Source organism: Schistocerca americana, chromosome 2 (assembly GCF_021461395.2).
Source record: "Schistocerca americana isolate TAMUIC-IGC-003095 chromosome 2, iqSchAmer2.1, whole genome shotgun sequence".
In the NCBI taxonomy this organism is placed as follows: Eukaryota; Metazoa; Arthropoda; class Insecta; order Orthoptera; family Acrididae; genus Schistocerca; species Schistocerca americana.
The window spans coordinates 1020743970-1020759375 of record NC_060120.1 but is presented as its reverse complement, the minus strand read 5'-3'; the positions used below and the strand labels follow the sequence as shown (position 1 = coordinate 1020759375).

General features: G+C 42.6%; 1 protein-coding gene across 1 annotated transcript in view; it reads left to right on the top strand.

The window, feature by feature from the left end:
* The first annotated feature begins 2478 nt into the window (after nucleotides 1-2478).
* LOC124595824 (sialin-like) overlaps nucleotides 2479-15406 on the top strand; it is a 124518-nt gene continuing 111590 nt past the window's right edge. The window contains exon 1 of the mRNA XM_047134718.1: nucleotides 2479-2610. Coding sequence (XP_046990674.1) covers nucleotides 2532-2610 — 79 coding nt within the window. The 5' untranslated portion in view covers nucleotides 2479-2531. The remainder of the gene's footprint in view (nucleotides 2611-15406) is intronic.

Below are 15406 nucleotides of genomic sequence, written 5' to 3'. Positions count from 1 at the left end.
TGCACAATAAATAATATTTTAAAAAATATTTAAGGTTTTCATTCGACTCACCCTCGTATAAATAGCAGCCGACACGAAGATTACCGATATGTGCCGATCACAACTTCGGAACGAAGCTCTTCTTTCCTTGTGTATATTTCACACACCACACACACACACACACACACACACACACAGAGAGAGAGAGAGAGAGCACCTCGCCTACGTGTACTATTTTAAATATCTAGTGCCGTGTTACGGTCAGTTACAAAAAAAACCCTCGGAGGTGCCGGTACGCCGTTCCGGCCGAAATTAAATCCTGCCGTAGACTGCTGATTTTTTTTCTTTATATTGTCCATAATTACTTGATTTTAGTTTCCATAATTGTGGTAACTACCGACGCAAGGAGATAAACAGCAACAAAGATTCGTTTTCGCTCAAACAGTGCGGCGAAAAACCCTACAGTCTGTCATCTCGAAAACCCGTGAGCAACTGGCTTTTATTTGACAAATGTTAAGTGTACACGGCGAAACCTGCTTGTCAGATCGGCCACCAATCAAAATTGCTCTCAAATACGACAGACACAGTCTATGTTGACAAACACGTCCGACAAAGCAGCACACTGCCAAATTATTTGACGAACATGTGAAGCTTGGCAAATTGTTTGATCGTGTACGAGAGTCTTTACGGTATTATTGTGGCGTTCTTAACCCTGTTGAAAATTGTAGTACAAGCGATTTTGCGTGAACATTTAGCTATGAGAAACATCTTGCCCGATAGAATCTGTAGAATTTTACTGTGGCTCAGGAACAGGCTCGTGTCAATTCACATAAGGAAATGTCCAAAAGTATTAGTAACCTAGACGTGTTCGTACGGGCCGGCAACTGAATAGCAATCAACTGTCGCGAAGTATAGGAAGGAGTGTGTCATGGATATGATACGCGAGTTGGGGTGGCAGTCATTAAAACAAAGGCGTTTTTCGTTGCGGCGAGACCTTTTCGCCGACCGATGTGGCCGAGCGGTTCTAGGCGCTTCAGTCTGGAACCGCGCGACCGCTGCGGTCACAGGTTCGAATCCTGCTTCGGGCATGGATGTGTATGATGTCCTTAGGTTAGTTAGGTTTAAGTAGTAAGTTCTAGGAGACTGATGACATCCGATGTTAAGTCCCATAGTGCTCAGATCCATTTGAACCATTTGAATTTGAGACCTTTTCACGAAATTCCGATCACCAACTTTCTCCTCCGAGTGACACCTACCTAATAGGGAAAATCGTTCATCGTAATAAAATAAGAGAAGGGAAAGATTTCAGCGTTCTTCCTTCTCGCGCTCTGTTCTGGAGTGTAACGTTAGAGAAATAATATGACAGTGGTTCGCTGAACAGCCAGCGGTTTTGCCTTAGTGGTCACACCGGTTCCCGTCAGATCACCGAAGTTAAGCAGTGTTGAGCTCGCCTCCCATTTGGACGGGTGACCGCCTGGGTCTGCCTAGATCTATTGCCAAGTGGGGTGTGTTCAGACCCGGTAAAGCAAACTGAGGAGCTACTTAACTGAGAAGTAGAGGCTGCAATCACGAAAACTGAAAACAGCTGGGAGAGCAGTGTGCTGACCACGTGGCCCTCCGTATCCGCATCGAGTAACAATTACGAGTTGAGGATGACATGGCGACCAGTCGGTACCATCGGGCCTTCAATGCCTGTTCGGACGAAGTTGGTTTTGGTTCAGAAACCCTCTGCCAGGCACTCAAGTGTGTACTGCAGAATAGTCATGTAGATGTAGATCACCAGGCAGTAAATGCAGTGTAAGGCAGTTGTCAGTGAACACCGGGATGGTTCCTTTCAAAGGACATGACGGACTTCCTTTCCCACCCTTCCCTAATCCGATGGGACCAATGACCACGCTGTTTGGTCCCCTTCCCCAAAACTAACCAAGCAACACAGGTTTCAGTGTGCCCAACTGTCCAAAGAGCTCTCTAGAAGAGGTTCTACGATGGATAACACATTTTACTCGTTGTGCAATAAATACTTTCGTGCTCAGTGAAGACTTGCCCCAAAATATGGTGCCGTAAAAAATTACTGAATGAAAACAGAAATCGCCAAGTCAACTTACCGACGTTTTCATCTCTGTTTCTGCTGTTCCGAATAATAGAGTGTTGCAGAGCTTAGATGTTAACGGAGATCTGTGACTTGGAATTCGGGCTCTTATCAATCTCAACATCAAATATTTGCAACAGATCTAATTATCACTAGATGCTAAAACACGGAAGCATAAATTAGTTTGATAATTGAGGTGTGAGAATTACGCGCACAGTCGACCCACTTCCAGCAGCGTAACCTGTTGTGTAACTTGTCTCTGACTGTGTGATCGGTGAAATGAACTTTGCCGACGCGTCGGACGCACGGCGCATGCGCGTGCCGTATAGAGACACCGCGAGGCGGTGTCGGCGTTCGTGGCCGATAAGGCCCGCCGCGGACGCAGAATCAACAGAGACGGCGAGCCTATAAGAACGCGGCCCAATTAGACGCTAGGGCTAGCCGTTACGGCCAGTCTGCGGCCATGGAGGCTGAAGCAGAGGCAAGGCCGTTGACGCAGCGTCCTGGAAAGTCCGGCGGCGGTGGCGGTGCCGGCGCGCCAGGTGAGTCTGCTGTTTATGCCAGTTGAATGCGAACGACTTTCTGGTTAAAACCGACTCCTCGTTTTGGGTGTGCGTCCCGTGCCTGCGTGTAAATCAGCCGCCAACCATGTCGCAAGTGGGTCAGCGACAACAATTATCAAATTGACTGTGCCGAGTGTGGAGTTCTAAACAACCTTGAATATACTGCAGTCTGCGCATGCGCGGAAACAGTGGAGTGTGGCGTCGTACACTAACATCGGAAGTTAACGCAATCTCGCAATGCGCTCTCGAACTAAAGCGTCTTCGTAATCTTCATTCTGTTGTTTGCTTTGTTTTATCGACATACTGCAAACGTTGCACGATGGCATGTTATTTTGCCTACTAGCTTTCTTCCAGAAGAGAGATGAAATGCGAGGTGTGATCAACTAACAACGTGAACTTTTATTTTTTCTTCAATAATCACTTATTCATCATCAACTTTGTCCCCTTCAAAGTAATGCCCCCCAGTCATAATGCACTTGTGCTAGCGCTTTATCCCGCCGTGGAAGCGCTTTTTAACTCACTTTTCGTTATGGTCTTCAGATCGTTCAACGATTCTGTTTTTGTCTCATCAGTGGTGGCAAAACGACGTCCTTTCACGGTTCACTTCGACACTCAGAATAGAAAGAACTCGGACTGGGCTATGTCCGGCTAAGTTGGTAGCTGGAGCAACATAACGGTTACGTTTTTTACCAAAAAATAAAAAAAAATCACAAACAGGCATTGAGGCGTGAGCGGGTGCGTTATCGTGTTGCAATTTCCATGAGTAGTTTTTCATAATTACGGTCGTTTTCTTCGGATTCCTTCACGCAAACGAAGGATAACTTAAGGTAGTATTCCTTATTGACCTTACGAACACAAGACATATATTCTGTGCCACTGTAATCGAAGAAAACAGTGAGAAGAAACTTCAAATGTGATCGAATTGTCGAAATTTTTTCGGTATTGGTTCTTCAGGCAGTTTCGATTGGGCATAGGTTTTAGTATGGTTTCGTAACTAGTTGTCTAAGCGACGTTGTTTTTGGTCGATAGACAATTTCGGAACAAACTGTTTCATTCCAAAACATCTGAAAAATTGGTCGGAATGAGTAAAAGAATATGCTAACATCATCAGCAAGCTCTCTGATGGTAATTCGTCAATTTTCTAGAACCATTTTCTTTACTTCTTCCACATCTTCGTCAGTAATTGATGAGCTAGGGCGTCCAGGGCGATCATCGTCTTTAACGCCTTCTCTCTCCTCTTTGAAACTTTTATACCACTCGGAAACTCTTGTCATACTCATAATAGATTCGCCAAAAGCCACAGGCAACATTTCGTATGCGGTGCTGCACTTTATTCCATTTTTCAAGCAAAATTTGATGCCAATTCTCTGATGCATCTTTTTCGAAAGTAAGACTTTGGTGAGTACGCCAAACACGTTTGACCTTTCCGATCAACAGTAAATTAAATATTAAGAACAGCTGAAAATGCATACACACATCAGGTACATGTGCAACAACAAGATGAATGAAAAATTTAGAAAATCGGAGTATAAAAGCCGTGAAATTAAAAAGTTCTTGTTTCTTTTTGATCACATCTCGTATCTGAAAGCAAAGAGGTATTTTTGTTTTACAAAAGAAGAACAAAGTAAAAGGCTGCACTGTGCATAAATAACGTAAATAGGTAAACTCTTTTCGGTGAAAAATGTTTAGTGAAAAAGAGAAATGTGTTTAACAAGGAAAACAGTTTTCTATTTTATTTGACATTAGAAATAAAAAAAAATACAAAAGGTGAAGTAAAAAGGCGCAATTTACTGCCTTCTAAATATTGTTTGATTTGTTTAGAAGTACTGTACACATTTTCTTGAGGAATTAATTGTAGATGTTTGAAATGTTTTGGACAACACTTTTTCTGTGAGTGCGAAGAATTTACCACACGATCTTTGCCAAGAATAACCACTGTGAATTTTGCTTTAGTCATTAATAAACTTTATTTTCACTGCATGTTCCCACATACTGTTACTATGTAGCGTGTGTCAAGAAGGACTTCACAACTTGGAAAATTTGTATAAACGTATTTAAATGACTTATAGACGTAGTCTTGGTTTCATCTTGAAGGACAATAGATGAAGTGTTGACAGGTAAGACGTCCGGGATTTCTTAAATGTCGGCTTACTACATAAGTGAATGGGCTGGGGTGCGCCAATTGCATGGCCTCCACATTGACCGGACCACACACCTCTTGACTTTTTTTGTGGGGAATCATCAAGGATACCTTGTATGTTCCACCGTTACAAGCTGATCTATCTGAGCTCAGAACGGAAACTTGCCCCATAATTGAATAACTCACGCCTGGAAGTGCTGCAGCGAGCTTGGCAATAAATCGACTTCGGATAGGATGTGTGCTACATAACCTTTTCACTTATTTAGGTACCTTATACGGTAAAAAATCTTGATGTATTTTCTATAAAATGACACCAAAAGCATGCCTGTAGGTGAAATGGCTAAATCAATACGATTTTTCAAAGTCTTTTTTGATACACCCTGTACATCGATTTTCTTCGCTTGTATCCTCACTTTCTCCATTCCGGTGCCAAACTGCTCAGCAGCCAGTTGTCTCAACGAGCGCAATTTTGGCGCTGGAGTGTAAAGGTTAACAAATACTCGCGAGATGTGAGCCCCACAAGGCTACCGCGCCTGCTCGTTATAACCGGTTTCGTCCGCTTTTATGGTATATGCACGACTGGGCCGCAAATGAAAGTGACAGAAGCGGGAGCTACAGATGGCCAACCGTCAGCAAGAAAACATCTTTGGCGCGAGTCGCTTAGAGGCATGAGGCATGAGCCATTTACGTTAGCGTGGTTTCCAGGCAGCGGTTGACGGAACGGAAAGAGTACAGATCGGTAATTAAAAAAGTGGGAAAAATCGACCGGCTAAAACCGATTCCGACATTTTAGTTTAGATTTGTATGCCATTTCTATGAAGTAATAAAAAAGGAAGGAAATTATGATTAAAGTAATAAAACAAAAACTTAACAAAAATTCATTCCTCGTGTACAATTAAAACAGAAAGCAGCTGATCTGCTGAAATAATAAAAAAAGGAAAGAAATTATGGTAACAATAAAAACAGAAAGTAGTTGATGTGCTACCTTTATCCGCTCGTAGCCCGTGAAAACGGACAAATTAGCATGAAAAATAGAGTTCTTCGGTCTTCGTTCCCACCCTTTAGCTCTCACTGCTCCTAATGCCAAATAATGGTATGAACCTCGATTACAACATGATTTTTGGGCAGAGTTTCAAAAAATTGGAATCAATAAGAATACTGGTGTTTTTTGTAATATTCAACCACATATCACCACGGCGGATGGACTAATTTTTTTTTTTTTTTTTGGTCCATATAATATTTTGAACCTATATATATCATGAAACTAAACGAGTCAAAATTTTTCAGTCTTTGTTCAGTTTCTACGTTTGTTACAGAAAATAGCGAATAAATGAACCAAAATTGGTTACGTCAGATACCGGTTCTTTTGTGAGGTTTTAACAGACTAAACGGGCGTGGAAGGAAAAAAACGGTGTAATCGTAAACCGGTTGTTTCAGCGATCCTAGGCGCGTGTGGGAGCGAGTCCCTAGGCGCAACCTGGTTTTTATTTGCAATTTTTATGCTACTTAGACACAAAATAAACCGATGTAATGTTAAATATTTTATATTTGATGTCATGAAACCGTATGAGCAGGAAAACAAAATTCTTGTGTTAATTGACTCGTGGCGAGGACAAACAAATCGACAATTACATGACTTTATTTTTCAAAATGAAGAAGCATTGCCATAGTGCAGTATTAAAATGGTCACGCCCCTCATCCCTGCACCCAAATGCACTCCGCTAATGCAACACTGCAATGTTTTTCGTCTTCTAACAGTTTTATCAAAAAGCTTCAAAACTGTTCTTATGTTGTCGAGAGAGAAAAAGAAATCACATCCCGAGAAGACTTCATCAAAATAAATTCAGTTGTACCTCACCAGTTACCCTCGCCAATATTGGGTGAAATGATGCGTTGCGCGTGGTTCGCTGACATACGAGGGGCGTTCGAAAAGTCCGAGAGATGGCACCCCTGGCGCGTATCGCGGTCATGTTTAGTTAGTAGCATCTTTGGAAAGAACGCATACCAAGTCTCAGCCATATTGGTCTATTTCTTTGTGTTTGGCATTCGTGTGAATCAAGGAAGTCGAGTGATTGTCAAAAAATGGACGAAAAAGTATTTTGTGTAGTGATTAAACATTACTTTATGAAAGACAAAACGCCTCAGGAGACTAAAGAGAAGCTTGATAAATATTACGGTGACTCTGCACCTTCGATTAGAACAGTTTATAAGTTTTTTTCAAAATTTTCGGAGTGGCCGTATGGGCACAAGTTATGCTGAACGTTCTGGACGCCCTGTGGAGATTACGACTCCAGAAATCATTGATAAAATCCATGATACGATGATGGATGACAGAAGAGTTAAGGTGCGTAAGATTGTTAGTGCCGTGGGCATCTTGAATCAATGGGTATATAATATTTTTGCATAAACATTTGGACATGGGAAAGCTATCCGCAAGATAGGTTCCGCGATTGCTCACGCTTGACCAAAAATGGAATCGTGTGAAGTGTTGCAAGGATGGTTTGCAGCTGTTCAGGAAGAATCTGCAGGACTTTAAGCGTCGTTTCGTCACTGTGGATGAAACATGGATAAATTACTATACTCCTGAGACCAAACAACAATCTAGACAATGGGTTACCAAGGGAGAATCCGCACAAGAAAAGGCGAAGACCATTCCTTTGGCCAGAAAGGTTATGGCGACTGTCTTTTGGGATTCGCAAGGGATAATGCTCATCGACTATCTGGAAAGGGGTAAAACTATTACAGATGAATATTATTAATCGTTATTCGACCATTTGAAAACAGAGCTGAAAGAGAAACGCCGGCGATTAGACCGCAAAAAAGTCCTTTTCCATCACGACAATGCACCAGCACACACCTCAGCAGTTGTGGTTGTGAAATTAATGGAAACAGGATTCCAACTTGTTTCACATCCCACCTATTCTCCAGACTTGGCTCCCTCGGACTACTATTTGTTCCCCAATTTGAAGAAATGGCTGGCGGGACAAAGATTATATTCAAACAAGGAGGTGATTGTAGCAACTAATAGCTATATTGCAGACTTGGACAATTCCTATTATTCGGAAGGTTCAAATGGCTCTGAGCACTATGGGACTTCACTTCTGAGGTCATCAGTCCCCTAGAACGTAGAACTACTTAAACCTAACTAACCTAAGGACATCACACACATCCATGCCCGTGGCAGGATTCGAACCTGCGACTGTAGCGGTGGCGCGGTTCCAGACTATTCGGAAGGGATCAGCAAATTAGATCAGCGTTGGACGAAGTGCATTAAGTCTAAAAGGAGGCTACGTCGAAAAATAAAAAAAATGTTTACCCCAAACACGTAAGTAGTTTTTATTTTTGCACGGACTTTTCAAACGCCCCTCGAACTGTTCAGTGAGATAGACTCTGCTATGCAAGTGAACCAAGCTTGGTTTGTGTCTAGAAACTTTAAATAATAGTGTAATTGTAAAAATGAGACGTTTTTAACATGTGCAGGATGCTTAAAAAATTATTGCTTCCACTCTTTTTGCGATTATACAGGGTACGTCGCGGGAAATTACTTATTTATAATATTTATAAAGCAGAAAGTATTAGAGACATCAATTTAATTCTTTTTTTCTTTGCAAAGAGTAACATCTAAAGTTTCGTTCCATTAAGTTTTGAAAATGAGATCTTGAAGGTGTCCTCCGTTCTGCGCAGTGCATTCGGAGAGTCGAAATCGGAAGTTTCGGTCCACTTTTTCCAACATCTCTCTGTCGATGTTGGCAATAGCAACACGAATATTGTTCCGAAGCTCAGTCAGGGTCTGCGGGCGATTGGTATACACCAAAGATTTGAGACAGCCCCATAAGAATAAGCCGCACGGCGCTAAATCCGGCGAGCGTGCTGGCCACTGGAGATCGACCCCCAAAAATATGAGACGATCGGAGAAGTGTTCACGCAATACGGTCATCGATGTTCGTGCCGTGTGAGCTGTGGCACCATCTTGTTGAAACCAGACATCTCCCACATCCATTTCTTCAAATTCTGGAAGAAAAAACTGTTCAGTCATGTGAACATAACGCTCAGTAGTGGCCGTCACAGCCTTATCGTTCTCTCCGAAAAACCATGGGCCAATAATGCCAACTTTAAGATATTACACACCAAACGGTCATACATACAGGGCTATTACAAATGATTGAAGCGATTTCATAAATTCACTGTAGCTCCATTCATTGACATATGGTCACGACACACTACAGATACGTAGAAAAACTCATAAAGTTTTGTTCGGCTGAAGCCGCACTTCAGGTTTCTGCCGCCAGAGCGCTCGAGAGCGCAGGGAGACAAAATGGCGACAGGAGCCGAGAAACCGTAGGTCGTGCTTGAAATGCACTCACATCAGGCAGTCATAACAGTGCAACGACACTTCAGGACAAAGTTCAACAAAGATCCACCAACTGCTAATTCCATTCGGCGACGGTATGCGCAGTTTACAGCTTCTGGATGCCTCTGTAAGGGGAAATCAACGGGTCGGCCTGCAGTGAGCGAAGAAACGGTTGAACGCGTGCCGGCAAGTTTCACGCGTAGCCCGCGGAAGTCGACGAATAAAGCAAGCAGGGAGCTAAACGTACCACAGCCGACGGTTTGGAAAATCTTACGAAAAAGGCTAAAGCAGAAGCCTTACCGTTTACAATTGCTACAAGCCCTGACACCCGATGACAAAGTCAAACGCTTTGAATTTTCGGCGCGGTTGCAACAGCTCATGGAAGAGGATGTGTTCAGTGCGAAACTTGTTTTCAGTGATTAAGCAACATTTTTTCTTAAAGGTGAAGTGAATAGACACAATGTGCGAATCTGAGGGGTAGAGAATCCTCACGCATTCGTGCAGCAAATTCGCAATTCGCCAAAAGTTAACGTGTTTTGTGCAATCTCACGGTTTAAAGTTTATGGCCCCTTTTTCTTCTGCGAAAAAAACGTAACAGGACACGTGTATCTGGACATGCTGGAAAATTGGCTCATGCCACAACTGGAGACCGACAGCGCCGACTTCATCTTTCAACAGGATGGTGCTCCATCGCACTTCCATCATGATGTTCGGCATTTCTTAAACAGGAGATTGGAAAACCGATGGATCGGTCGTGGTGGAGATCATGATCAGCAATTCATGTCATGGCCTCCACACTCTCCTGACTTAACCCCATGCGATTTCTTTCTGTGGGGTTATGTGAAAGATTCAGTGTTTAAACCTCCTCTACCAAGAAACGTGCCAGAACTGCGAGCTCGCATCAACGATGCTTTCGAACTCATTGATGGGGACATGCTGCGCCGAGTGTGGGAGGAACTTGATTATCGGCTTGATGTCTGCCGAATCACTAAAGGGGCACATATCGAACATTTGTGAATGCCTAAAAAAACTTTTTGAGTTTTTGTATGTGTGTGCAAAGGATTGTGAAAATATCTCAATTAATAAAGTTATTGTAGAGCTGTGAAATCGCTTCAATCATTTGTAATAACCCTGTATTGTATGCAGGAGCTGCTCGTAAAGTTCTCGGGGGTTCGTGCCACCCCAATACCGCATATTTTCTTTATTCACGCAGCCAGACAAAATCATAATGTGCCTCGTCGCTGAAGAACACTAACGCCTCGTGAGGCAGCTCATCGATCAAGGCTTCACACGCATTTTTGCGTGAAACAAAATCACGTTGATGAAGTGTGTGCACCACTGACAGTTTATTCGGATGAATTTTCGACTCTTCATGAAGAATTCGTCTCACTGTGCGTTCAGAAATTGCAAGGGTAGCTGCATATTTGCGTGCAGATCGCTTGGGGGACTTCGAAACCGACATCCTTACTCACTCTCTCGATGTTTTCAGGTGTTCCGGTGGTTCTTGAAGATGCTAGTGTCTTTTTCTGCACACTTCCAGTATCCATAAAGGTGTCTACTCACATAACAATTGATTTCCCATCAGGAACACGACCTGCAGGCGCGATGTTGAACTGTTTCCTGAATGCACGTTGAGTCTCGCACTTTTGATTGCACTGAAGCCCACGTAACAATGCGTATCAGCCGCTGTGAACCGCGCGTTTCAAATAAGGAAGTTCTCGCGCCGCATCCTGTATCACCCTGGCTAGCACCTCTATGTCATCAACTGTAAAACAAAAAAAGTATCTAATTTTGTAGCCGAATGTCTCGTACGGACTTTAAAATCCCTCCCTGGAATTTTATTTCCCATTCCAAATTTTCCTTTGCTTTTCCTTCTATGGATATATTAATAAATACGAGGGGCATTTGAAAAGTCTGTGAAGAAATAGAAACTACTTACGTGTTTGGGGTAAGCCTTTTTTATTTTTCGACATAGTCTCCTTTAAGACTTAAACACTTTGTCCAACGCTGTGATAATTTGTTGATCCCTTCCGAATAATAGGAATTGTCCAAATCTGCAAAATAGCTATTTGTTGCTGCAATCACCTCCTCGTTTGAATAAAATATTTGTCCCCCCAGCCATTTCTTCAAATTGGGGAGCAAATAGTAGTCCGAGGGAGCCGTCTGGAAAATAGGGGGGATGTGAAAGGAGTTGGAATGCTATTTCCATTAATTTTGCGACCACAACTGCTGAAATGTGTGCTGGTGCATTGTTGTGATGGAGAAGGACTTTTTTGCGGTCCAATTGCCGGTACTTTTCCTGCAGTTCGGTTTTTAAACTGTCCAATAACGATAAATAATATGTACATCTGATAGTTTCACCCTTTTCCGGATAGTCAATGAGGATTATCTCTTGTGAATCCGAAAAGACAGTCGCCATAACCATTCCGGCCGAAGGAATGGTCTTCGCCTTTTTTGGTGCAGATTCTCCCTTGGTAACCCATTGTATAGATTGTTCTTTGGTCTCAGGAGTATTGTAATGTATCCATGTTTTATCCACAGCGACGAAACGACGCTTATAGTCCTGTCGATTCTTCCTGAACAGCTGCAAACCATCCTTGCAACACTTCACACGATTCCGTGTTTGGTCAAGCGTGAGCAATCTCGGAACCCATCTTGCGGACAGCTGTCTCATATCCAAATGATTATCCAAAATATTACGTGCCCGTTCATTCGAGATGCCCACAGCACTAGCAATCTCACGCACCTTAACTCTTCTGTCATCCATCACCCTATAATGGATTTTATCAATGATTTCTGGAGTCGTAACCCCCACAGGGCGTCTAGAACGTTCAGCATCACTTGTACCCATATGGCCACTCCGAAAATTTTGAAACCACTTATAAACTGTTCTAATCGAAGGTGCAGAGTCACCGTATTGTTTATCTAGCTTCTCTTTAGTCTCCTGATGTGTTTTGCCTTTCATAAAGTAATGTTTAATCACCACACTAAATTCTTTTTCGTCCATTTTTTGACAATCACTCGACTTCCTTGATTCACACGAATGCCAAACACAAAGAAATAGACCAATATGGCTGAGACTTGGTATGCGTTCTTTCCAAAGATGCTACTAACTAAACATGACCTCGATACGTGCCGGTGGTGCCATCTCTTGGACCTTTCAAACGCCCCTCGTACAGTATAATAGCATTGTTTCGGTTTGCTTTCAGTGTAAGTAACGTAAAAATTTAAAATGAAAAAAAATTATCCGCGTATCGTCTTTCATCTGCGCCAACCGATGCCTGGAAACTTCGCTAACATAAATGGTTCATGCCTCACCCTACCCGCGTCAAAAATACTTGTTTCCCTCAACGCTTCGCCATGTGGAGCATCCACTTCTACCACATTCTTTTCTGGCCGAGCTCTGCATGTGCCATAAATTTGAGTGAAATCTGCGATGACGAGTAGAAGCGGTCCTCTTATCAGTACATGAACGTAACGCCAGGGGCGCTGCTGTAGACTCACTCACCGCAAGAAGTCGTTTGATATATGAAAGTTGTTTAATGTATTCACAATTGCGAATATGGACAACCATCGGCTGTAGAATGGAATGACGACAATTAAAATTTGTACCGGACCTCGAACCTGGATTTCCCGCTCATCGCGAGCGGTCGCCTATTTGGCTATCTGAGCGCGACTAACGCCCACTCACAAACTCCCATATGTCGACAGCCATGCGTCTATAAGCTGTACTTGTAGATCCATTACGTATATTCTCGTAAAGGTGGAACATTTTACATGAATGTTTACCCGGTGTCGGCAGGTAAATACAATATTGCATTGGCTGTGTTATTCTGACTTTTGATGAACGTTCCTTTGGACATGCATCCATCGTTGCATCGTAATTCAGAATAACGCAAGCACTGCGGTATCGTACGAAAGCCGTTCATGTGAAAGGGGCTTTACAAAAGATGGAAGGCTGTGCGAAAACGATGAAGGCAGCTGGTTACAGCCAGCCCGCTATTCAGAAGCTACATTAGCTGACCCAAACACCTAAGGCAGAAATTATGCGAGCAGTAGAGGGCCGTAAGCTGAGCATTTCAAGATAAGGAGCCAATTTATAATAATTTCGTTCGTAAAAGGCGGCAGCATAAGACGTGCAAGTGATAATTAAATACAAATAAAAAAGTTTTCTGTGTAACTCACTTTTTTTCTGTTAGTACTATATTTTTCATGTCTCGATTGTAAAATATCTTTTATTAACATATGACCAATTTCAATGCCTTAAGCATCATCATCATCATATATAAAATGCTTTTCAACCAACGGGGTACTGATGTCACTATGTCAAACTTTTCTGTTGTACCACTAAGCGTCTCGATTGTTCATATCATCATCAGATGGAGATTACGTTTGTACACTCTTGGTGTTAGTGCAAACCAAAGACGCGATTTCACAGCAGCTGCCGAGGTGCAGAGTAAGTTACGTCCTTGGTTTTTCTTTTATGGACTGTAGGCCATAGTTCAGGGCACATTTCTCTGCCTAACGTTTCGTCTTCCAGTGCTGGAGACGTTATCACAGGCTTTAACGATTCAGTCTCAAACAAACACAGCAAGCCTTGCTTCGGAATGAGTTTTGGAGGGTGTAGATCACATGAGTGACGCTGCCCATCACGAAACTGTGCGAAAATATTGAGATACGGGAACAGAATGTAAACTCAACGGTCGATTCGTGACGTCATCAGATCGCGGAGTAGCACTGACGGTATGTTTATGGTGCTTATAGTAGGGAAGAGCTGGCGGCTCGTTTTATTTAGCACTAAGGCCCTCAGCTTGTCTAGTTTCAGTCCTTCTTCCTTTCTGTTGTTTTTGTGACGTATGCACTGCGTGATAAAACAGGTAACGTTTCGCCTGCTGCATAAAGTAACAGTATAACGTAACAATTACTTCATGTAGAGAAATGTATGTACTTCAATAGCAATGTCTTCGAGATTTTTGGTAATAACGTTTTCACTTTATACAGGGTGTTTCAAAATGAATATAAGGGTTTTAAGGCTTTGAAGCACATATTACATTCGCCTCACTACCATAGGTAATACACCTAATGAAAGAGAAACACAAACAGTTTTTCTCACATTATTCAGTGTGAACACCGATCACACATCGAGTCGATAGGCGATTTGCTCTGAAACCTTGATCAGTTGTCAAGAGTAACTGTTGCAATAACACAGTTTCTAAAGTGCCTATCGCGACTCAGCATCTCTGCTATATGGTGAGTAGCAACTTTCCTTTTCTGGTATTGTTACATTTCATCCTGGATTTTCCATTGTTTGATTTGTTTCTAAAGTCGGATAGATCAGCTGGTACCGGAGGCACATACACATAATCGCGTCAGATCGTGTATGAACGTGGAGATCATGCATAAAATGCTCTGTCATCCGGGCCCTTGCGACCAATCCAGCGATCGGGTACAAAGTCGTTTAACCAGTCGCGTACTGAGTTACGCCAGTGAGGCGGCGCACCAGCTTGCTCCCAAATAAAGTCGTGTTGTTCAGCTTCTTCCAATTGAGACACGGGCCATAGTTGTAGCACATCAAGATAAACACCAGTTACAGTTACTTCACCGAAAAAGAAAGGCCCATAAACTTTCCGCAGGGATACAGGACAAGAAACATTCAGTTGGCAACTTTTATTATCTGATCACCAGAAGCGCACATTATGTGTGTTGACACTTACACTGACGTGAAATGTCGATTCATCACTGAAGACAACACGATCCAGAAAATCTTGGTTGTTATGCAGCAACATTTCGTTGGCTAAGTTGGCACGTAAACTGTAGTCTGTAAGTATTAGAAATTGAAACAACTGCAAACGATAAGGACGTAGTTGTAAGCGTCTCCATGAAAGTCTCTACACAGACTTCACTGAAGCTGCTAATTCACGACCAGACTGCCGAAATGATTTCTTGGCGCTACGTGTGAAAGACTCTCACCCGTTCAGCACGTTCTTCAGTCGCTGTTGGTCGTTTCATAATCTTACATTTGCGCACAGGTATACTAACAAAACTGTTTGACTTGCTATTTCATTTTGTGTATTATTAACAATTGTAAGTCGAACGTAATAAATACTACAAAGCCTTAAAACTTGTATATTCGTTTTGAAACACCCTGTATGTTACATACCGGTATTTATGAGTCAAATGAAAACCTTCAATTTGTAATAACAAATCGAAATTTCGCGCCGTTATCCTGTAAGTTGGTAAGCGTGCCACGAACAGCGTGTAGAATGACCTGTAGGTGGCAACAT